General features: G+C 65.2%; 1 protein-coding gene across 3 annotated transcripts; it reads right to left on the bottom strand.

The window, feature by feature from the left end:
- Positions 1-6,780: 6,780 nt before the first annotated feature.
- RNF126 (ring finger protein 126) lies at positions 6,781-21,141 on the bottom strand. Of its 3 annotated transcripts, none has more exons than XM_058282244.2 (9): positions 20,984-21,141; positions 9,220-9,278; positions 8,847-8,910; positions 8,487-8,731; positions 8,093-8,161; positions 7,955-8,024; positions 7,748-7,841; positions 7,530-7,645; positions 6,781-6,989 (listed from the first exon to the last, which is right to left on the bottom strand). In XM_058282244.2, the coding sequence occupies exons 1-9, from the start codon at positions 21,056-21,058 to the stop codon at positions 6,975-6,977; spliced, it is 807 nt and encodes a 268-aa protein (XP_058138227.1). In that variant the 5' UTR covers positions 21,059-21,141; the 3' UTR covers positions 6,781-6,974. The 3 variants fall into 3 exon arrangements, with proteins under 3 accessions (XP_058138227.1, XP_058138225.1, XP_058138226.1); XM_058282242.2 differs by having other exon boundaries at positions 6,781-7,428; positions 20,984-21,136; XM_058282243.2 differs by lacking the exon at positions 6,781-6,989 and adding an exon at positions 7,149-7,436 and having other exon boundaries at positions 20,984-21,138.
- Positions 21,142-22,734: the final 1,593 nt, after the last annotated feature.

Genomic DNA, 22,734 nt, shown 5'->3' with positions numbered 1-22,734 from the left:
CCTCTGTGCTCCCTGGCCCCTGCAGGAGGTCAGCCAGACCTTCTCAGTTCTGCTTACAGGTCAAGGTCACGTCTCAAAGCAAAACTGGACCGAACGGGTGGGAACCTGCAACTTCCCAGACACAGAGAGCTGGACGTCCTGGGGCGGCGGCCGAGCAGGGGGCCGGGGGGCTGCGCCCTGCACAGCAAGTCCAGGCTGTGGACGTCCCGCCGCTGACACCCAGGCCGAGCCGAGCGCGTGGAGCCTGCGCGGGGGAGGACGCGCTGGTGCCCCCTCACGGCCCCAGCAGCGCTCGTTCTCTAACTGCCTTTTCTTCTTAGCGACCTTTTCCCTTTCTTTCCTTTTTCCCTCTCTCCCCCGTGAACACCCGGCTCCTGTTCTCACTCTGAACGCGTGTGGGGAAGGCCCCATGCCCCGCTTGCCCGAGCCGCCTTCCCACCGCGACGTGCGGGTCCTCGCGGCGCTGCCGGGCGGCCTTGCGGCAGGACCCCCGGGCGCTCCCCCGTCTCAGTCTTGGGGTCGAGGGGCGGGCGTCGCCCCCTTTGCCCCAGCCCCTGACCCTCCTGGCGGGAGGAGGGTGTCGGGGAAGCCCGGGCCACCACGAGGCACCCAGGCATCCGGCGGGACCCAGGGAGCCCCGAGGGCCCCTCGAGAGTCCCCTGAGAGCCCCCAGGCCGGGCTGGCCCCCGTCTTCACCCCATGCTGGGTGAGGGTCCTCCCACGGTGGGCAGGGGAGGGGGACATGCGGGGGACACGCCTGGGCCGGGAGCCCGGTTGGGGGCTCCTCAAGGCCCTCAGTGGAGCCGCAGTCGAAGCAGAGTGAACGATGACGGCTGGTCCTGAGCAGGCGGCCAGCGGGGCGCGGGGCAAGAGCGGGGTCTAAGGGGGCGCGCGGGGTGCGGGGGGCGGGTGCGGGGAACGAGTGGGGCTTGGCAAAGTGGGTGCGCAGGACATGGGGGGTGAGGGGAGGGGGGCGCGGGGTTGCGGGGAGCGAGCGGGGCACGGGAGCTAGAAGGGCGCGGGGGCCGCGGAGCGCGGGGGGCGCAGGGCCATGCGCCGGTGCCCGGGGCTCAGCCTGGCGTGGCAGCTGCTGGCGCGGATGCCCAGCGCCACGGGGACCCCGGGCGGGCCGCGGAGGCGCCTCTTCTCCACTCACTCCTCCTGCGCGTGCACCCCGGGGGCTGCGTACGGGGCACGAGGGCGCCAAGGCCGGCCACTGCGGCGGCGGCGCCTGCGGGGGTGGCGGGCGCGGGGCTGCGCTGGCCTGGGCGGTCTGGCCCGGCAGTGCAGAGGGGGGGCCGCCCGGGTGGCGGAGGGGCTGGGCAGTGGAGGCCAAGGACGCGGAGGACGCTCGGCTCAGGAAAAGGGGCCTGTGCTCAGCCCCGTGGCTGGGGTCCCTGGGCGAGAAACTGAGGCTCGGGGGGGGCAGCCGGGGGGGCCGTAGGGGCAGCGCTTGGTCAGGACTCAGGCCCCTCCCACTGCATAACCAGTCAGGACCCGCCCGCGCTGGGGACTCTTGTTCTTCTTTCCATGTCAGATGGGGAAACCGAGGCACAGAGAGAGGGCAAGTGACCAGCCCTGGTCCCACCGCCGGGGGGAGGGCGGAGCTGGGGCTGCAGAGCTGTGCCAGGCTGAGGTCGCCGTCCCTGCAGCCCTTCCGTGGCCCCGGCAGGGGGGCTTGGGGCCGACCGGGGGCCTCGGGGGGCAGGTGGCCCCTGGGCCGGCCTCTGCTGGCGGGCAGCTTGGGGAGCTAGGGAGGGGGCCGCCACCCGAGCCACGGGCAGCAGGTGGGTGGTCGCCCCTGCTCTCCCCCGGCTCTCGGGGCCTCCACAGGCTGCCGACAGGGTGCCAGGGGACCGGCCGCCGGTCAGCGGTGGGCGTGGCCGGGCGGGGCGCTCCGGGCAGGGGGGCGCCTGCCTCCGCTGAGCCATCCGGGACAGCTGCTGCCTCTGCCTCGGCCTCCCCATCTGCACGGCGCCCCCTCCTTAGTTAACTGGTAGTTATTAATGGGGTGCAGTTAAAGTGAACAGATAGTGTGACTTCAGCGGGGGTGCCGGGACGGCTGCTCCAGCTGGACGGTGGGGGGAAGCAGCGGGGGGCACCCGAGGGCTGCGCGGCCGGCGGGAAACGGCCTGTGCGAGGGCCCCGCGGCGGGAAAAGACAGGCCAGCCCCAGGAGCCGGGGGACGGCTGCGCGGAGCGCGGCGACCCCGTGGGGCCGCGTCAGAGGGCACTGGGCAGCCACAGCAGGACTTTGCGCAGAGGAGGGGTGGGCTGATTTGTGTCTCAAGAAAAACCTCTCTGGCCACCACGAGGGGTGAGAGGGAGGCCCAGAGGGTCAAGCCCAAGGCTGTCTGATGCCCCTCCTGGGGGGGTTGTTCCAGTGGGCAGACTGCAGCTAGACCGGAGGAGGAACTTCCTGAGCCAAGACAGGAGGGGACGGGAGCCCACAAGCCCAGTGCAAATCTGCCCCCTTTGCTCCGTCCCCAGCCCACCTCGGGGTCTTCCGGCAGGGGGAGCGGACAGGGACAAGGCTGGACCTGAGGTTGGAGTGGGCAATGCGGGTCGAGTTTGCAAACCCACGGCGCCCAGGTGCTCCCATGAGCAGGCCAAGGGGGCGGGGGGCCAGGAGAGGACAGGTCAGCCCCGTCGGACACTGTCCAAGATGCCCGGCATTGAAATACTCCCATGGCTCAGGTAGTGAGCTCCCCGTCACCCCAGGCATCCAAGTCTGGACTTGACCTCAGATTAGGCTCAGTGACTGGGTAGTCCCCGGGCAGGAACGGGCAGCTCAGAGCAGGGCAGGGCTCGCCCCGGGTCACCAGAGAGGCCGGCTCTGCCACGCTCGCAGCCTGTTTCCCCACCTGGAGTGGGCCGTCAGAGCCTCCTTCCTGGGAGTCGGTGGCTGCCGCAGCTCCCCGCACCCGCGCCCCGGCCTCTCCAGCCCTAACTGCTTGCGGCGGCGGAGGGCAAGCGGGCGCTTGGCGCAGGGACGGCTCCCGGCGCCGCAGCCCCCTCCTGCCCACCCTGGCCCGGCCCGGACCCGCTCCAGCCCTGCCTGGCTCCCGGGCCCTCCCCGCGTGCCCCCCGCCCCGCATCGTGGAGATCCGCCCCGTGCGCGGGGCCGTCGTGGGCCCGAGGCCGTCTACACGGGCGTCCACGTGGCCACGGACCGTGGGGGGGGGCGCATCTATGGTCTGTGAGTCCCCGGGGCAGGTGCGTCCCAGGGAGTGCGGGCCTAGGGGTGGGGACAGCGGTCAGGGCTGCCCCCCTGCAGGGGGTCTACACGGGCGCCTGCAGTTTCCAGGAGCGCCTTGAGGAAGGCGGGTCCAACACCGACGGGGCGCGGCGCCCCCGTGGGCGCCCCATGCTCGCCGCGCTGCGCACCCGAGGGCCCCCCCACCCCCTGACGCGGCGGCACCACCGCCCGCCCACTTCCTGCCCGCGCGGGTCTCCTGAGGCCGCGGGCCAGGTGCCCCAGGCGGGCCCAGGGCTGGACGCGGGCTCTGGAAGGTTCCGCGAAGGCGTGGCCCCGGGTGGGCCCCTGGGAGTCCATCCCAGAGGGGTGGCCGCGGGGGGCCGCTGGGTGGGGCCCGTGTGGCCGGGCAGGTCTGTGGGATGGGGAAGGCACCCCGTGGGGGCAGCGCGTGGGGAAGGGGCGGCGGAGAAAGCTTGATGCATCCAGCAGGGCCCCGGGGTGGGCAGGGCTGGGGCTGTGCCCTCACGGCAAACGGGGCTCCGGGGATGGGGCTGGTGGGGGCCTGGGGGGGGTCCTGGTGCCGTTTTTTTTTTTTAATACTCTGATGGCTTTTTTTTTTCCCTAAGATTTAATCTTCATTTCCCGCACCACCCCCCTCAGCTCTCCGTGTGTGCGGCGCCATTCCTGGGCAGGCTGCACTTTGTTTTGCGCTGGGTGGCTCTCCTTACGGGGCGCACTCCTTGCGCGTGGGGCTCCCCTACGCGGGGGACACCCCTGTGTGGCAGGGCACTCCTTGCGCGCATAAGCACTGCACATGGGCCAGCTACCCACGGGTCAAGGCGGCCCGGGGTTTGAACCCTGGACTCTCCGTATGGTAGGTGACGCTCTATCCGTTGAGCCACGTCTGCTTCCCAGGTTTTCCTCACTTCAGGGGAAAGGCCCCCCTGGCTGTCACCTGGCCGCCCCTCACCCCCCCAGCCTGCCTACTGCTCCTCTAATTCCTCACTCTAAGTTCATATTTACAAACTCTGGTGTCCTTCACATAGCACGTTTCCGTATAATTACCGTCATTTATTTTAAATCCGAGCGGTTGTGGGTTCCCAGAAGTCACATAGAAACGTGCCCTGGCGGGGGTGTCTGGGAGCGCGGGGCGACGCCAGTTTGCTTTGCTGGCTCACAACTTCCCCTCCTGCTGGTGGACGTTCGTGTACGAGTAACGAACCTCAGCAGAAAAGAAAGCAACGGGCTCCTTCGCGGGCTGGGCAGCAGAGCGTGCTGCGGGCGGAGGGACAGGCGCCTCGTTCCCCTCGGGGACCCCACGCGCCCCGCACCAGCGCCGTGTCCCATCGCCCCCGGGGCTCCTGTCCACCCAGCCGCGTGCCGCGGGGCCCCGGGGGCAGGAGGCGCACGGCCCGCTGTCCGCCTGCACGCCCCCTGCGTCTCTGCGCACCTGAGCACGCGGGGCCGTGCCAGCCTCCCCGCCTGCCGCTGCCAAACCTCGACAGTGGGTGCGCGGGGCCTGAGGGCGCAGGGAGCGAGCGCCTCTCCCCCTCCGGAGGGCCCCGGCATCGGCTCTCGGTGCCACCTGAAGACGAGCGAGCACACAGCGAGCGGACGCAGAGAGCAGAGTGAGCGCAGGGCAAGGGGGAGGATAAATACAAACTACCAGAATGGCGTCCGTCAGCGCGGTGGGACCGAAGCCCTCTCGACATGGAGGTGGAGGGGACGTCTCCAGCCCGGGCCCACGGGAGGGGGAAGAGCAGGGGGCCCAGCGGGCTTACTGGTGCTCTACCGTGAGCTGCTGCGACTAGGAACGGGAGACGTTGCAGCACCGAGGTGGAGGCCGCGGCCGCGGAGCGCTGAGGGCAGGGAGAGGGAGGGAGGAAGTGACGTGGGGCATCTTGGGGCTTGGAGTTGTCCTGAGTGATATTTCAGGGCCAGATGCTGGGCATTATACATCCTGCCGTAACCCACCAAATGCCTGGGGCAGAGAGTGAGCTACAACGTAAACCACTATCCACGCGTGCAGCAGTGCTCCAAGACGCCTTCAGCAAGCGCCGTGAGTGTGCCACGACGATAAGGAGGTTGTGACACGGGAGGAGTGGGGTGGGGGTGGCGTGTATGGGAACCTCTTATTTTTTAGTGTAACATTTTGTGTGATATATTTCTCTCTTTTAAAAAAAGACAATAAAAATAAATTTTAAAAAGTAAAATCTTAAAAACACGAGCCAGGCAGCAGGAGCTCTGCGCGAGTTCAGCACTGCATGCGCCCGCGCTCTCCCTGCGCTCCAGGCTGCCTCGCCAGCCAAGGCCCCAGGTGCCCCCGTCGCCGCGCACTGGGTCCCCGGCGCACGGGCGACCAGTGCTGCTGCTCCCCTCGTGGCCCACGGGCCTCCCTGCGGACAGCGGGGACAAGCCGCCACGAGCACAGGTGTGACTGAGCCGCAGGACGGTCTTGGGCCCCCAGACCCGCGGGCGCGTCTGCTTGTCACAGCGCCACCTCGCACTCCAGCTGGAGAACTCTTGGGCCCGGCTGGGGCTGGCTGTGCCTCAGTTTCCCCTTTGTGATGCCACCCGCCCGCCCCAGCTGGTGACGGTATGGGGTGAGGGCTCCCTGCTCCCCTCCCAGCCCCAGCATCCACTGGAGACGCGGGAAGCCCAGAGGGGGCCTCCAGGACCCCTGCCCGCCCCTGCCAGCCACGGCCGCCGCGCCCACCAGGGCGCTGGGTCCCCAGGCCTGGAGCCGCTGTGGCTGTCGGGGGTAGGGCGCCCCTGGCCTGGGGGGCGCCCGGGTGCTGCTCGGCGTCCCACCCCACAGGCCGGCGAGGCTGAGGACTGCGTCACGCAGCGGCTGGCACGGCCGGAGAACAGGCGCTGCTGTGCTGACCTGGGCCAGCCCTCGCGGCGGCCCGGGCCGGATCCTCAACGCGGCGCCCGGAGGACAGCTTGCAGGCCAGAGCCTCGAGCCTCGAGCAGCGCTGTGGGAGGGGTCCTGGGGACAGCCACGCGCAGGACGGGGACCCCGAGAAGGCCCAGCTCCCAGGACAAGGAAGTAGGGAGCAGGCGGGACAAGCAGCACGCGCGGGTCAGCAAGCAGGAGGCACTAAGTAAAACGAAAGAACGGAGGCCGCGCAGCTGGACACAGCCAAGGACACGTGGCACCAAGGACGCCCAGAATACAAAAAGAAAAAAAAGCTGCTGCAGCCACCGTTGAGGACGGCATGGAGAGTAGGGCGAGGGCACAGCCGCTCTGTGCAGCCCGATGTCCTAGTGTGAGCACTGCGGGGCGGCCGGGCCCTGTGCTCCTCCAGTGACCCGGGGCAGAGACGGCCCGCGCCACACGGGCACATGAGCCGGCGATGCCGGTGCTTCTCGGGGCTCAGGCCTGGGCGCCATATTGCGCCGAGCCCTGCGTGGCAGGCGGGGGTCGGCTCAGGCCCCCCACTCTGACAGCGGGCCTGCCCCCCCACCCCGACGACCAGCCCAGGCCCCCACCCCACCGGCCAGCCCAGCCCCACCCCCCGACGGCGGGTCCAGCCCCCCTACCCCGACGGCCGCACGGAAGGAAGAGGCCAGGCCAGCTGCTTCTGAGTCGCTGTATTTAAATAGCTTCCAGGACGCGTGCAGTCTCCCTCAAGTCCGTCTCGGCAGCCGCTCAGCCTCCGCGTCGTGGCCTGAGCCCCCCGCACGGCCGGGCCGCGGAGGCTGGCAGGGCGGGGCCTGTCCTGGTGTGACCCACGGGTCTCCCCGACGCTCCACAGACCATGCGCGGCTGCTTAGGAGCTGAACGTCTGTTTATTTAAAGCAGTAATAATTTAGAATTATAAAACCCTTTCCACTGCGAAGGCTCCGGGACGAGGTTAGAGACGAGGGCGCGGGGGCCGGCACGGCCGGGAGCCCGTGGGCGGCGGGCGGGGCCGGGCAGGATGGCGCGACCCCACACAGGGCGGGTCCTCCGAGCCCGGCCCAGCGGGCAGGAGCGGTGGCGGCCTGGGCGCCGCGAGTCCACGGGCGGCCGTGGTGCATCGGGCGCGGGGTGCCCGGGCAGGCGTGCGTCCTGCACTGGCGCTGGCGCCGCGGGCCGGGCCTCAGGAGTGGCTGGCCGCGTTCTCGTTGCCGGGCGAGCTGGACGAGGATGAGGACGAGGACGAGGAGAAGCCCATGCCCGCCAGCCCCGGGGGGTTCGTGGCCGTGTTCTGTCCCGTGAGGCTCTTCCGGCAAACAGGGCAGCTGTCGTGCTTCGTGGGGGGAGTGTGAGCAGCGGGTGCCGGGGACCCCGCCCGCTGCCCGCTGCCGCCCGCCACCCGCCCGCCGCCCGCGGCCCCGCTCACCTGCTCCAGCCAGGGCACGATGCAGCCGTCGTGGAAGAGGTGGTTGCAGGGCAGCTGGCGCACGCTCTCGCCCAGCGCGTAGTCGTCCTTGCACACGGGGCACTCCAGCCCAGAGCCTGCGGGTGGGGCAGTGAGCGCCGCGGGCCCGGGGTGCGGCGAGACCCCGCCGGGAGCGGAGGGGCCTCTGGGCCTCGGGCAGCGAGGGGGCAGGCGCATACCTACGTGCTCCTCGGTGACGGGGACGGTGGGCAGGGCCTGGATCCGCTCCTTGTCGGCGGGCGGGGGGCCCGTGTTCTCAAACTGATTGAGGAGCTGCAAGGCACGAGCGCTGGGCTGCCTGGGCTGCCTAGGCTGCCTTGGCGGCAGGGCTGCGCTCGGGGCCTGCCCGGCCCACCCCGAGGACGGCCCTCCCGGTGAGCCCCTACCTGCGTGATGATGGCGTCCAGGCCGTTGGCCCCCCAGGCGTAGTCCATCGGGTTTGAGTGCAGGACACCCCTGGGGGCAGAGGGGCCGGGTTACGGCGCCGGGCGGGGGGCGGCAGGGCGGGGGCGCCCACTACTCACCAGGGGCCCAGGCCCAGGCTGGGGATGGTGGCCGGGGTGATGATGCCGTTCACCAGCTGCTGGATGATCCTGCAACAGAGCGGCCGTCACTGCCCGCCCCGCGCCTCCCCGCCCCGCCCGCCCCGCCCCGCGCCGCCCCCTGTGCGGGGCGTACAGGCGGGAGCGCGGGGGGCGCGGCCCTTGGCTGCAGCACCGAGGCCGATGGAGGCCAGAGTGCGGCCCCCGCCTGAGAAGCCCCTCCCGGCTCCCAGGCTGCGTGCTGGCGCTCGCCCTCCCGGGGTGGGGGAGCCTTCTGGAAGAGGGAGGCGGGCGGCGGCCCAGGGCCCTCCGGACCCCACGCACCCCGGGAGTGGGGGCTCGGGCGGCCGCCCTGCCTCGCCGCACCGGGCCTCACCCTTCGAGCGTGGGGACGCCCTCGTGCCGGCCGGCAGTGCGCCGCGCCGTGAGCCGGGCCCGGGGCTGCCGGGCGCCATAGCGGTGCCGGGACTGGTGCTCGCGCTCGCGCCGGCTCTCGGGGTCCCTGCCATCCTCGGGCGGCGCGCCGGGCGTCAGCGTGGGGATCTCGAAGCTGTCGTCAAAGATGCCGAACGCGAACTGCCCGTAGCCCTGGGGCAGCGCGAACAGGTGCTGGTCCACGTTCTGTGGGACGTGAGGGCGGTGACCACGGTGCGGGTGGGCGGGCGTGCCCCCAGCCCCCGCACACGCCGGGACAAGCTGCCACGACGAGCCCCCTCGGGCAACGCGCGGGACTCACCTCGAAGGACGGCCTGCTGGGGTCCGCAGGTGCCGTGGAGGGGGCGGGGCTGCTGTCTGTGGTCCTGGGGGAGACGGGCGTCAGGGCGCCGGGGCCGTCTCGTGTGACCGGGGCCCCTGCTGCGTGCCCGGGCGGGCCCAGCAGGGCAGGGCGCGGGCCAGCGAGCCCCTTGCCACATGCCCACTGCCCCAGGAGGTGAAACGGGTGCAGGGAGACAAGTGGTGACCCCAGCCCCGGCCTCCCGGGGTCACGGCGCCCAGTCGCCCACCCCTGCCCCATGGGGCCAAAGGGAGGGCCTGGGCAGATGCGTGCCGAGGCGAAGGCCCCGGGGCTCCAGCCGGCCCCTCCGGCCTCTGGACAGCGCAGGGGTCACCTGGTCTCTTCTGGAAGCTCTTCGATAAAACCAGACTCGCATCGTGGGCAGATATAATCCTGTGGCAGAGAGAGGAGAGGGGAGGGCGGCGTGGGTGAGCGCAGGGCTCCACAGTGCCGCCAGGACGGAGGAAGCCAAGCCGCGTACCCTCAGGCCCTGCGAGGTGCTGCTGCCGTCCCCTTGCCAGTAGGCCAGCTTGACGCTTGGTGAGCGCAGGCCTGGGGCGCACAGCCGCGGAGGGCAGGCGGAGGCCGCCGGTGAGGGGGGGCAGGCCTTGAGCTGGGCGCCAGGCAGTGCGCAGAGCAGCTACGACCCCCGGAAGCCCTGCAACCTCTCACCCGGGGCCCTTGGCGTCCCTGGTTTCGGGCCGGCCAGTTGCCCTGCTCTCGGTCTCCTCGGCCCACAGCGCTCCAGCGAGCCGTCCCCAGGCAGAGGGGTGGCCCTGCCAGCCCAGGGACCCTGTGTGGCACTGTGGGACGTCCCGGCGGCCCAGGACCACTGCCGCTGCCTGCGCACGCAGGCCCCAACAGTGGGTGGGGGCTGCGGCCCCGTCAGGCTGTGGGTGGGCCTCCAGGGCCTCGGGCCATAAACGGGGCCCATTCACACGCTGGTGTCTGCGGGGCTGAGGGGGGGACGCCACGCTCGCGGCGAGGATGGTGCGGACTGCCTGCCCACGGGGGCACCAGCTAGACTGCGCCGACGGCCTCGCCGCTCCTGCCATGAGACAGGAAGGACCACGGGGGCAAGGGGCGCAGGCGAGAGCCCTGCGGGGGCGAGAAGGCGCGGGGGCGAGAAGGCGCAGGCGGGAGGGCGCAGGTCGGGGCGGAGAGGGGAGGCGGAGCGGGCGCGGGGTGGCGCCCCCTGGTATTCGTGGAGCCGCACCCGGCGAGGGGGGAGGAGGGGGCCTCTGCCCCGCGCCGGCCGCAGCAGCACACCCCCCAGACCACCAGGCCCCGCGCCCCCCACGCGGAAAAGCGGCGGCGCGCCTTAAAGAGGTGGGGCCTGCGCTTCCTCATGTGACTTTCCATTCCCTCTTCAAGAACAAAAATAATTTTGAAAAATCACAAATTGAAGAGTCCAGCACCCAATGAGAATAAAATCTCGTAACCCCAAAGGAGTGGGAGAGTGCGATTTCCAGAGTGACAACCTAACACTCAGAATGTCCAGTTCTCAGGAAAACACAAGCAAAAAGAAAAAAAAGAACTTAACAGAAACCATCCCTGAAGAAGCTCTTACCCTAGAGATACTGAAGACTTTACATCAACAGCCTTAAATACAGTCAACGAGCCAAAGAAAGTTAGCTGTATCAACAACGTAAAGAGACGGGACTTGTCAAAAGGAGACAAACCGAAATTGTGCAGCTGCAAAGTACAGTAATCGAAATGAAAAACTCATTAAACAGATTCAACGGCAGATTGGAATAGGCAGAAGAAAGGATCAGCAAACCTGGAGACAAGACAAAGGGAGTTATCCAGGGTGAAGAGCAGAAAGAAAAATAAAGAAAAAGAGCAGCACCTGGGGACCTGTGGGGCCCCATCGAGTGCCCGACACATGTCATCGTGTCCCAGGACAGGGGAGGGGGCAGAGAAAGTAACTGGAGAAGTAACGGCCAAAGACCTCCCAGCCCGATGAGCGACACGCACCCCCACACCCAGGAAGCGCGAGGACGCAGAAGCCATGGAGACACGGAACAATTTAAAAAGGGATTGCGTACTCGGTTCAAGGCTCTCATTAAAGACCTCTTAATCCTGAAAAAATAAAAATAAAAAAAGGGGGAAAAAAAAAGAAACCACAGAAGCCAGAAGCCAGTGGGATGGGCACAGTGAACGTCCTTAGAAGAAAAACTGTCAGCCAAGAATTCTGGATGCAACGAACTGTCTTTCAAAATGAAGGGGAAATGAAAAAGTATTCACAGATAAAGAAAAGCTGAACGAGTTCATTAGGAGAAGACACTACGAGAAACACGAAAGGGAGTCCTCCAGGCCGCAGTGAGGACACCAGAGAGCCGCGCAGGACGGCAGGGTATGTGACACCGTGAAGGCCACGCAGCAAGGACATCCCGTACTCCTGTACTTCGGGCTACGTCTGCTTTTCCCCCTCACAAGTCAACAGGCAAATGTGTTAGACGCCATTTAAAATCCACGTCAACGGGCAGGCAACGCATAAAGGGGTACCAAACCCATGACATAGAGAGGGAAGGACAGAGATGGGCAAGAGTAGAGTTTGTACACGACTAAAACCAGGATGGTGCTAGTCAAACTAGCTTGCAATTTTAAGGTGCTCACTGTATTTACAGAGATTACCACTAAGAAAGCAAATTAAAAATAAAGAAAAAGGGACAGGACAAGAGAATCAAAATGAGATACTACAAAAGAGCAATTAAATACTAAAAAAGGGCAGTGGTAGAGCTGCTGAAGACACACAGGAAACAGCAGCCCTACGGCAGGGGTCGAGCCTCCTTTTCTGTGATTCCCTAAAATGTCAATGGCTCAACCTCCGCCCCGAAAGGCAGGGATTGGAGGACGGGGTGAAAAGCACAATCCCTCTCAGTGCTGTCTACAAGAGACTCTAAGTTCAAGGGGACAAAGAGGTTGGCAGTAAAAGGATAGGAAAAGATATTCCATGCAAACAATAGTCAGACAGAGCCAGATGGCTGTATCACTGCCAGGCAAAACAGGCCAAGTCACAAAGATGGCGAGAAACGAAGGCCACACACGGATGAAAGGCTCGACCCAGCACGCCGACGTTGTGGCCACAAACACGCACCTCCAGCGGGGCCCTAAGGAACACGACTCAGAAACGGACAGGACTGAGGGGAGAATCAGACCGTCTACGCAGCAGCTGGAGACCCCGACACGCCACCCCAGGAAACGAGCGTACCTCAGCAGAGGGCAGCAGGCGCAGGGCCGAGCACGTCTGGCCGGGCCCGCGGGCGCCACACACTGTCCTCAGCAGGCACCTCGCGGGCACACGAGCATTGTCTAGGGCAGACCACAGGCTAGGCCTGACATCAAACCTGAGATTTAAAAACACTGGAACCACAAAATCTAGCATTTCTGACCACAACAGAATAAAGCTAGAAATCAATAGTGTAAGGACAACTGGAAGTTTTTAAAATATGTGGAAATTAAAACAACATACTATTAATCAATGGGTCAAAGGAGAAATCACAAAACACAACATACTAAAATTTATGGGATGCAGCAAAGGCAGTGCTGATAGGGAAATTTATAGCTCTAAGAGCCAACATTAAAAAAAGATCGCAAATCAGAGACCTAACCTTACAACTGGAGGACCTAGAAAAAGAGCAAACCAAACCCAAAGTGAGTTGAAGAAAAGAAATAACAATAGAATAAGTAAAACCAAAAGATCGTCTTTGAAAAGATCACAAAAATAGACTAACCTTTAGCTAAATTAACAAAGAAAAAAAGGGGATATAAATAACTAAAATCAGGAATGAAAGTGAGGATCTTACAGAAGTAAAAAGGATAAGAAAACACTATGAACAATTAATTATATGCCCAAAAATTAAAGTGTGGATGAAATGGGAAAATCCTAAGAAATATGCAAATTACCTATCAGACTCAAGAGGAAACAGAAAATCTCAACAGACCTATAACAAGTAAAGAAATTGAACCAGTAACCAAAAACCTCCCAGCAAAGAAAAGTCCAGGACAAGATGGTTTCACTACCGATTTCTAACAGACATTTAAAGACTTAACAGCAACCCTTGTCAAACTCTTCCAGGGGCCCTTCCAGTAAATCACGTCACCAAAGGGCCTTTGATCACTTTCCTTCAGTAAGGCGTGGCCCAGGTGTGTCCTCCATAAACAGCACAGAAGACCTAAAAAAAGACACAAGAAGCTGCGAGAAAAAGCCACAGATGGGGCAGCTGAAGCTGACAGCAGTGGAGCCTAGAGGAGGGACTGGCAGACACTGCCACGTGCAAGAGTCCGGGATCACCTGCAGCTGTCTGCAGGTGAGGACTCCACCTGAGGCCTCACTTGGACATTTTTCTCAGCCTCAGAATGCTAGGCTTATAAATTAATAAATCCCCATTTGGACAAGCCAACCCATTTCTGGTATGTTGCCTTGGCAGCCTTTGGCAAACCGAAACAGAGCGACTACCTCCTAACTCATTCTACAAGGCCAGCTTTACCCTCATAAGAAAGCCAAATAAAAAGAACACAAGAAAAGAAACTCACAGAAAGCAGATTTGGCTCAACGGATAGAGCATCTGCCTACCACATGGGAGGTCCAGGGTTCAAACCCAGGGCTTCCTGACCCGTGTGGAGCTGGCCCACGCACAGTGCTGATGCGCGCAAGGAGTGCCGTACCACGCTGGGGTGTCCCCCGCGTAGGAGAGCCCCATGCACAAGGCGTGTACCCTGTAAGGAGAGCCGCCCAGTGTGTAAAAAGTGCAGCCTGCCCAAGAATGGCGCTGCACACACAGAGAGCTGAAGCAGCAAGATGACGCAACAAAAAGACACAGATTCCCAGTGCTCCTGACAAGAATACAAGCAGACACAGAAGAACACACAGTGAATGGACACAGCAAACAACTGGGGGGAGGGGGGGCCGGGGAAGGGGAGAGAATGTAAAAATCTTAAAAATAAAAAAGGAAAGAAACTCACAGACTTAACATCCCTTATGAATATACATACGGGAGGTGTCACAATAGAACCCAGAACCTCACAGGTGGGAAGCAGGTGCTCAACCACTTGAGTTGCATCCGCTCCCTCCCTTATCAATAGTGATATAAAAATCCTCAACAAAATGCCAGCACACCGAATCCAACAGTGTAGTAAAAAGATTATACACTTCACCAGGTGGGATTTATTCCAGGAATGCAAGGACATATTTAAAATCCATCGTGCAATCCATATTAATAGAAAGATCTCTCAGCTGATGAAACAATGACATTGGACAAAATCCGACATGCTTTCACGGTAACAACACTCGGAAAACAAAGAATAAAAGGAAACTTTCCCAATATGATAAAGGGCACATATGAAAACCCACAGCAAACACCAGACGCGATGGTGACGGCCTGGCCTGGCTCCTGCTGCCCCGTCACCGCTGGGGCTCACCACTGCCAGACCTCTGCCCGAGCAGGCAGGAAGGCAGAAGCCACAGGCCATCGAGGGGAATGAGGGCGTCAAACCACCAGTCACAGGGGACAGAACCCTACCCAGAGAAACCCCGTAAACGAATCAGCCAAGCCGCAGGATACGAGAGAGCTGCCAAGTCAGCTGGGAGCTACTGAGTAGTAAAGAACAACCTGGAAAAGAAAAACACCCCGTCTACAGGATCGTCTAACAGACTACAACACTAGGTACAAATTTAACCAGGGAGGCGAAAGACTTGTACACTGAAAACTACAGAACACTGCTGAAAGAAATTAAAGCCCATTTTTAAATAAATGGAAAGATGACCCGTGTCCATGGATTGGTGAAAACCAAATATTAGATGTAAATATTGCCTAAAACCATCTACAAATCCAATGCAACCCCTACCAAAATCCCAGCAGCCTTTTTTGCAGAATTAGCAAAGCTGATTCTCAAATTCACATGGAATTGCAGGGGGCCCCAAACAGCCAAAACCGTCTTGAGGGAAGAGGACTGGCTCAAGCAACTGGGCTCCCTTCTACCACGTAGGAGGTCCAAGGTTTGAAGCCCAGGGCCTCCTGGTGAGGGCGAGCAGGTCCACGTGGCGAGCTGGACTGCGCTGAGAGCAGGCCCACACGGAGAGCTTGCACGGTGATGATACAGTAAGAGACACGGAGGAGAGACAATAAGATGCAGGAGACCAAGAAGCTAAAGCGGTGCGAGAGAGAGAGCACCATTCCCACGCTCCGCAAGGCCCCAGGATCAGAGCCCAGAGCCGCCTAAAGAGAAGACAGCAGACACAGAACACACAGCGAAGGGACAAAGAGCAGACAAGGGGGGCCTAGATAAACAAATCTTTAAAAACGAAACTGGGAAGTGGACTTGGCCCAGTGGATAGGGTGTCCGTCTACCACAAGGGAGGTTCGCGGTTCAAACCCCAGGCCTCCTTGACCCGTGTGCAGCTGGCCCATGCGCAGTGCTGATGTGTGCAAGGAGTGCCGTGCCACGCAGGGGTGTCCCCCGCATAGGGGAGCCCCACGCGCAAGGAGTGCACCCCCGCATGGAGAGCCGCCCCATGCAAAAAAAGCGCAGCCTGCCCAGGAATGGCACCGCCCACACGGAGAGCTGACACAACAAGATGATGCAACAAAAAGAGACACAGATTCCCATGCCACTGACAACAACAGAAGAGGGCAAAGAAGAAGACACAGCAAATAGACACAGAGAACAGACAACCAGGGAGAGGGGATGGGGGGAGAGGGAAGAGAAATAAATAAATAAATCTTAAAAAAAAAAAGAAAGAAAGAAAAAAAACAAAACCATCTTGAGAAAGAGAACAAAGCTGGAGGATGCACACTTCCCAGTTTCAGAACTTACTACAAAGCAACTCCAACAGCGTGTCCTGGCCTGAGGACAGATGCGGGACCGGGACAGCACTGCGCCTGGGGTTTGCCCCACGGCCGGCGCTGACTGAGCGCGACACGGGGGCCAAGTCCACGCGCTGGGGAGAGAGCAGTCTCCTCCACAACAGAGCTGGCCATAGAGGGCCAGTGCCTAAGAGAAAGTGGCCCCACCCCTCGCTCTGCAAGAGTTAACTCAGCGAGGCAGAGACCTAAACCCGACCCCAACTCGGACACCCCTCCAGGGCCTCGCGGCAGGCAGTGGTTTTGCCGACCTCACGGCACAAGCACAAGATAACACAACAACAAATAGGTAAGTGGGCCTTCGTGGAAGTTTGACGCCTTTGGGTCCCCCGAGGACATCCAGGAAGCAGAGCCGCGGGGGTGGGGCACGTGGAGCTGCCGGCTCTCCAGACACCGCCCCCCATCAGGCCAGCCGCCCAATCCAAGCCGGCCGCGCGGGGGGCAGGCAGGCCCTCAGGAGCAAGCACAGCGTGCGCGGCCGGGGCCACTGGGTGGCTGCCCCGGAGCCTGAGCACAGGCCCGGTGGACGTCTGCATGCCGACGCGCACAGCAGCACCGTCCACAGCTGCCACAGGGGCTGTGGCCCAGGTGTCCAGCAACAGAGGAGCAGGGAGGTGGCCCCGGGCCCGGCCAGACAGCGGGACGGTGTCCAGCTGTCAAGGAGGAAGGGGCACGGGGAACTCCCACTCGGGACTGCGTGGACACCAAACGTCCAGCACGAGGCGTCTACGGAGACGTGAGCAGAGGGCACGGGGACGAGTTTCCCTGTGGGGTGACGTGAACGTCCTGGCACCAGGTGGCACTGAACCTGAGGTGTGTGGGCACCCCGGGAAGCAGGGCTGTGCAGGCGGGCAGAGGCAGCCCTGCTCTGGCCACTGGCCAGGACCCACGGCCACTGGAGCAGCCCAAGGGGACACAGTGTGCACCAGGGCAGACCCCGCCTCGCCTCAGGCTGCTTTGTGGGGCTAGCCTCTCTGCCCGGGAGGGCTGTGCCCCGCCCCCAGGCTAAGCCACAGCCCGACAGGCGGGTCCCCACGGGACCTGTGTCCCAAGCCAGCACCGCCTCCCAGTCGGAAGCACCAGGGCTCAGGGCCCAGCTCTGCCAAGTCCTCGGTGGAACCCCACCATGCGGGCAGCCTGGCCCCTGTGGCGGAAGCCCAGGCCCCGGGCGGATGGAGAAGCCTGCCAGTGCGCCCGCCTCCCCGAAGCACCGACCCTGCCTGGGCCCTCTCGGTGGCACCCTCGCTGCATCCTCTGAAGCCGGCCCCGGGCCTGCGCCTACTGTCCCCTCAGCCAGATCGTCCTTCCCCAGATATCTACCTGGCTTGCCCCCTTGCAGAAGTCGGGTCTCTGCTCAAACGTCACTTCCCAGCTCCGAGCCTCGGTCTCCCCACCTGTAAACGGAGGATGACCTCAGCATCCGGGGCTATGAAATCCAGCTGCCATCCTGGACGCCCCAAGTGCCACGGCAGATGAGGGCCACAGGCATGTCCCCCCTGGCCTGGAGGTGCGCGAGCGGCCCCAGCTCCTGAGCCCAGTGCTCTGCTGTGGGTGAGGACGGGGCTCCCCTTCAAAATGGCTGAGAGGCACACTGTCATCTGCGTTCTAAAGCCATAGGCTAGAGGCGGGGACGCACGTCCCCTGCAGAGACAGGCCCGGCCCACACTGCCGAGCCCGCGCCCGAGGACTGGGGACCTCAGCGGCGCCAGGGAAGGCCCCCTGGGCAGGGGCTCACAGTGCCCCTCACTGCGGCCCACCTCTGAGTGCTGCTCTCCTGCATCCCAAGAGGGAGCTGGAGACTGGGTCAAACCCAGGGCCTCCTGTCCCAAAAGAGAACGCGCCAGCTGCAGGGGCCGCCGGCCATGCAGACAGGAGTAGGCGTGGGGTCTGGGCCGGCCCCCACGGCCCAGCTTTGCCAGCACCGAGCATGACCTGGGGGAGGCCTGGGGGTGTGGGCTCTTCCGTGGGTCCAGCCTGACACGGCCTGAACTCTGCCACCCTGAGCCCTGGCGAGGTCTGGCTTGACCCCAGGGTCAGCTGCAGTCGCTCTGGACGAGGCTGGCGAGCAGCTGGGGCCCAGGCCCTGATGGCGCCCACCACGACAGCCCGGAACACGCGTGGCACAGAAGCTGGGCACGGCCCCGAGCTCCCGGCCTACGGGTGCGCGAGGCGGCGAGGCCTGCCCACTTGGTACTCTCGTCCTCCCCAAGTTGCTTCTGACTCTCGCCAATACCGAGCCCACCCCCACGGCATGGCCCCGCCGTGCCGGCCTGGGCACGACGAGGCTGGGGCGCGCGGCCCGGGGAGCCCCTCCTGGGGAGCCCGACGGAGGCGGAGGCTGGACCAGAAGAAACTCAGCGCTCTTCCGCCCATCCCCAGCCAGGGCCGCTGTGTGTGGAGCTGCGGGTGGGGCTGTGGACAGGCACCCACCCGCCTCGGGCCCGCTCTGCGTGGGGCTGCAGGTGGGCTACTGAGGACAGGACCCACCCGCCTCGGGGCCCGCTCTGCAGGCCACTACGGGAGCCAGGGCAGGATGCTGCCTGAGGCACAGCACTCGGGCCGGCCCCCAAGGCCCCCAGGAGGCAAGGCCCCCAGGAGGCAGGTCCGCGAGCCTGCGGGGAGGACTCTGGACTGCGTTCTGCTGACACCCAGGAGCCGCTTTTCAGACCTGTAGGTCACCGGAGAGGAAGGACGGCTGTGGCTGGAGGTGACCAGAGGTGACCCGAGGCGTGGCGGGAGAGAGGGAGCGTGTCATTCAGGCCCCGCACAGCCCCCATCACCCACTGGAGAGAGGGAGCGTGTCATTTAGGCCCCGCACAGCCCCCCACCACCCACTGGGGGCGTGGCGGGAGAGAGGGAGCATGTCATTCAGGCCCCGCACAGCCCCCATCACCCACTGGAGAGAGGGAGCGTGTCATTCAGGCCCCGCACAGCCCCCCATCACCCACTGGGGCTCGACGGCTGCCACGAGCTCAGGGTGAGGAGACTGCGCAGGGGCGCAGAGGCACGTGGGCAGGGCTGGCGGGCGCAGACGAGCCGGGAGCACCCCATTCTGTGGGCCCCAGCGGCACGGCCAGCACGTGGGCGCCCGGGCACGGGCCTGTGCTCCACCGCCGCCCACCAGACCCCCGGGAACCACAGCACGGCCTTCCACCCGCCTCGCCCCAGCCTGCCGGCACAGGCTCCTGACGCGGACGCCGTCTGCCCGCGGGGGGCCCGCCGGGAGACCAGGGAGCGGCCCGCCTGGGCCTGGCCTGCGCGCCCAGCTTCTGCCAGGCTGCCAGCTCCCATCCACCACAGCCAAGCCTGCTCCCCTACACTCCCCGACCCTGCCCCTGCCCCTCGCGGGCGTCCCTGCCTCCCCGGCGGTGGGCTGCGCTGCACACACAGGTGCAAGGCCCACAGTGTGGTGAGGTCGCCACCCCCGTCCTAGGAGAGCGCAGTGTGGGCAGGGAGGTCAAGCCACCTGTGAAGCCAGAGCAGCCCGGGGTGCGCTTCCAGGGCCCTCGGGGGCTGGGAAGGAGCCTCTGGGAGCACAGGAGCTCCTCTGGCACTACGGGGCACTGCATGCCTCCCGGTGAGTGCCCCCACAGGGCGACCCCACTGCAGGGTGGGGCGGGCTGGGGCTTCCAGGTGTGGCCGACGCCAAATGCGGGGCTGGCCGGCCGGCCCCCCCCACTCAGAACCCAGGCTGCCCTCGCCCACCCGGCCCTGCGCGGGCAGGCGGCCGCGTCAGTCCCTCACGCGGGCAGGAAGGCCTGACCCAGCCCTCTCTCTGCTCGCAGGGAGTTTACCCCTGCCTGTGACTAAACCGACTCAGGGCGGCTCCCGCCTGCCTGTAAACCTGGTGAGAGCAGAGGCCCCCGCTGCCCGGTCACCACGGGCTCTCCAACGGCCGGGACGAGAAACAATCCCAGCTACGCCCAGTGACCGACCACAGAGGCCAAGGCCCAGGACCACACGGCCAGGAGAGGAGCCCGAGCGGCAGGGGTCTCCACCAGGCCTGCCTCGAGGGGCTGCGAGGGGCCCCACTTGCGCCTGGAAGGAAGTGACACGCAGGCCGGCAGCGGCCCGGAAGCAGAGACCAGACGGAGGCGGTGGGGCGAGTCTCGGCACCCTGGTCTGCTCCCACCCTGAGAGTTTACTTTCCCTCCTCTGGGGCCGGGGGGCGGGGGCAGGGGGCCTCAGGCCCTTTCCTTCCCTGGGACCACCGTCGTCTCAACAGACTCCTCCGGGCTCCCCTGGGCCTCCTCCTGGAGCCCCCGGCTGGGAGGGCTGGCTCCAGAGGCAGCCTCGGGGCTCCCCGGCGGGCAGCCTGGGCACGGTGCTGCCCGCCTCCGGGGCCAGGCAAGGATGCCCAGAGGCGCTCAGTGGGCCTGCACTGGGGGCGGGACTCCGCGCGTCCCCTCCAGACGCTCCCCAGCCACCACCCGCCCGCCTCCCTGGCGGGCTCTCCCGCTCCGCAGAGCCACCGCAGGCCTCGGTTTTTCCACCTGTGAGACGGGGGCGGCTGGACTGACTCACGGCGCTCTAGGCTTCAGCCTAAGGAAAGCACGTGCTGGTCAGACACGCAGATCGCTGGCCCAGACCGCGGTGGGCGGGAAGCCGCACCTTCTCAAGCAGCCCCCCCTCCGCGGCCTCGGGGGCGTCAGGTCGGCGGGGGACACAGGGCCTAAGCGAGCCGTCCCGAGGTCCCCAAGGGGCAGGGGGAAGCTGGCGCCCGACGCCTGGACGCGGGGTGGGCGGCCCTGCCGAAGCCCCCCAGCCTGCGGCGGGGCCCCAGGGGAGGAGAGGCGCCGGCCGGGAACACAGGCTGCCGCGGGCGCCCCCAGCTCCCCGGGCCGCAGCTGGTCCTCGGCCCCCGCCCGCCCCCGCCCGCGCTCGGCCGACCGCCCCGGCGCCCTTCTCGGGCCCGGCCTCCCCTCAGGCCTCTCCTCCGGGATCGCGCGTCCTTCCTGCCCGCGGCCGGGCCCTTCCCGAGCGGCGTACCCGGCCCGGAGTCGCAGGGCCCGCCTCCTGCCCGGGCCTCAGTTTCCACACCTGAGAGCGGGGCGCGCGCCCGCGCGGCTCGGGCTCCGCGCCGAGTGACCTTGGGCTGGCGCGGCCCCGGACCTCGGTTTTCCCGTCGGGGCGGCGCGCGCGGAGGGGCGGGCGCGGCGACCCCCGCGCGGCCTCGCGTCAGGCCCGAGGCCGGGCCCCGCGTCCCGCCCGCCGCCCCGGCCCGGGCCTCACCGGCAGGCGCGGAACGATCTCGACCGAGCAGCAGTGGCAGAAGTACCGTCCGGGCTGCGGCGACGCCTCGGCCATGGCCCCGCCGCCTCCTCCGCGCCGCCGCCCCCCGCGCGGCCGCCCGCCGCCGGCCGTTTGCCGCCGCCTCGCCGGCCGACGTACCCGCGCACGCACGCGTGCGCAAAGCACGCACGGCACGCACGACGTGGAGCGGGCGCGCGGGAGAGGCTCAGGCAGCGCGCGCGGTAGGCGACGGCGGCCCAGGGAGACGGTGGCCGCAAAGGGGCAAACCAGGGGGGCCGCAGGCCTGGGCGCCGCCTGGGGGCGTGGCTAGAGTGGCGGGGCGGTAAAAGAGGCTGGGGGCGTGGCTAGAGCGGTGGAGGAGGCTGGGCGTGGCTAGAGCGGCGGAGGGGGCTGGGCGTGGCTAGCGCGGTGGAGGCGGGGCTAGAGCGGTGGAGGAGGCTGCGGGCCGGGCGGGGCTAGAGGGGTGGAGGAGGCTGGGCGTGGCTAGCGCGGTGGAGGCGTGGCTAGAGCGGTGGAGGAGGCTGCGGGCCGGGCGGGGCTAGAGGGGTGGAGGAGGCTGGGCGTGGCTAGCGCGGTGGAGGCGTGACTAGAGCGGTGGAGGCGGCTGGGGCGGGGCCGTCTCCTTGGCAAGCGGCTCTGTGGGCGGGGCCACGCCGGAGGTGGGGCGGGGCGGTCCCGGGGCGGGGCCTGTGGGGCCTGCGGGGCGGGGCCGAGCCCCCTCCACAGGCGCTGAGGCCGTTGCCCTCCTCGCTGCGCCTGCCAGGTCGCCCCGTTGCCGCGCCCTGCAGGCCTCGGTGCGGCCACAGGGCCTCTGCCCCGCGCCCCGCGCCCCCGCTGGCCTGCGCGCAGGCCGGCTTCCCTTCCCAGCCGCTCTCGCTTCCACCTGATCCGCCAGGGTGGCCCCACGCTCCCGCCACGCGTGGGCGTCCGAGACGGCAGACACGGGACCCTCCCCTGGGGCGCGACTGCTCTCCATGCTTCGGCGGGATCCCGGGGATAAGGGCTCTCCTGCGGCCTGCTGGGCGAGGCCCCCTTCCCAGGGTGCCTGGCCCCCAAGCCTCCCCCTTCCCCCCCAGATTATTAGCAGACCAGATCACGGCCGGGATCATTTCTGTGGTTAGGCCTGTTTTTTATTCATTCAACAAACATTCAATGACGCGCGACGCCTGCCGCAGCCTGTGCTGGTCACCCCAGGAGAGGGACTGCGGCCCCACCAGGCACCTCCCAGGGCCTGCCCGTACTGGCTCGCAGCAGCCGACATCCTTCTCAGCAAAGCCCCCCCTTGGTTTGTTTTTTTTACATAATAAACTATTTTAAAGAGGTCTTAGATTACAGAAAAGTTACATCGCAAGTATAAGGGTCCCCATTTACCCCACTTACTATTTTACTGTTTCTTTTTTTTTTACTTTCCTTATTTGCTGCCCTTTTTTTATTTTTTACTTTAGCAGTAACATTTTTAATACAATCTTTTTTATTCTTTTAAGATTTATTTTTATTTCTCCCCCTTTCCCTCCCCCCCATTGTCTGCTGTGTCCATTCGTCATGTGTTCTTCTGCATCCGCTTGTGTTGTCAGCGGCACCAGGAATCTGTGTCTCTTTTTGTTGCGTCATCTTGCTGCATCAGCTCTCCATGTGTGTGGTGTCACTCCTGGGCAGGCTGTGCTTATTTCACACAGGGCGGCTCTCCTTGCGGGGCACACCCCTGCGCGAGGCTCCCCTGCGTGGCAGGG

This window comes from Dasypus novemcinctus, chromosome 19 (assembly GCF_030445035.2).
Source record: "Dasypus novemcinctus isolate mDasNov1 chromosome 19, mDasNov1.1.hap2, whole genome shotgun sequence".
Classification (NCBI taxonomy): domain Eukaryota; kingdom Metazoa; phylum Chordata; class Mammalia; order Cingulata; family Dasypodidae; genus Dasypus; species Dasypus novemcinctus.
Note: the sequence above shows the minus strand (reverse complement) of the source record. Positions and strands in the feature narration are given on the sequence as shown.

What these genes read in the sequence shown, in the direction of transcription:
- RNF126 (XM_058282242.2), bottom strand. Translation starts at nt 21,058, where the DNA reads ATGGCCGAGGCGTCGCCGCAGCCCGGACGGTACTTCTGCCACTGCTGC. An exon ending in AGCCTGGGCCTGGGCCCCTG is followed by an intron (nt 8,025 to 8,092) that starts GTGAGTAGTGGG and finishes CTCTGCCCCCAG; the next exon opens with GGGTGTCCTGCACTCAAACC. An exon ending in TCGTGCCCTGGCTGGAGCAG is followed by an intron (nt 7,429 to 7,529) that starts GTGAGCGGGGCC and finishes GAAGCACGACAG; the next exon opens with CTGCCCTGTTTGCCGGAAGA.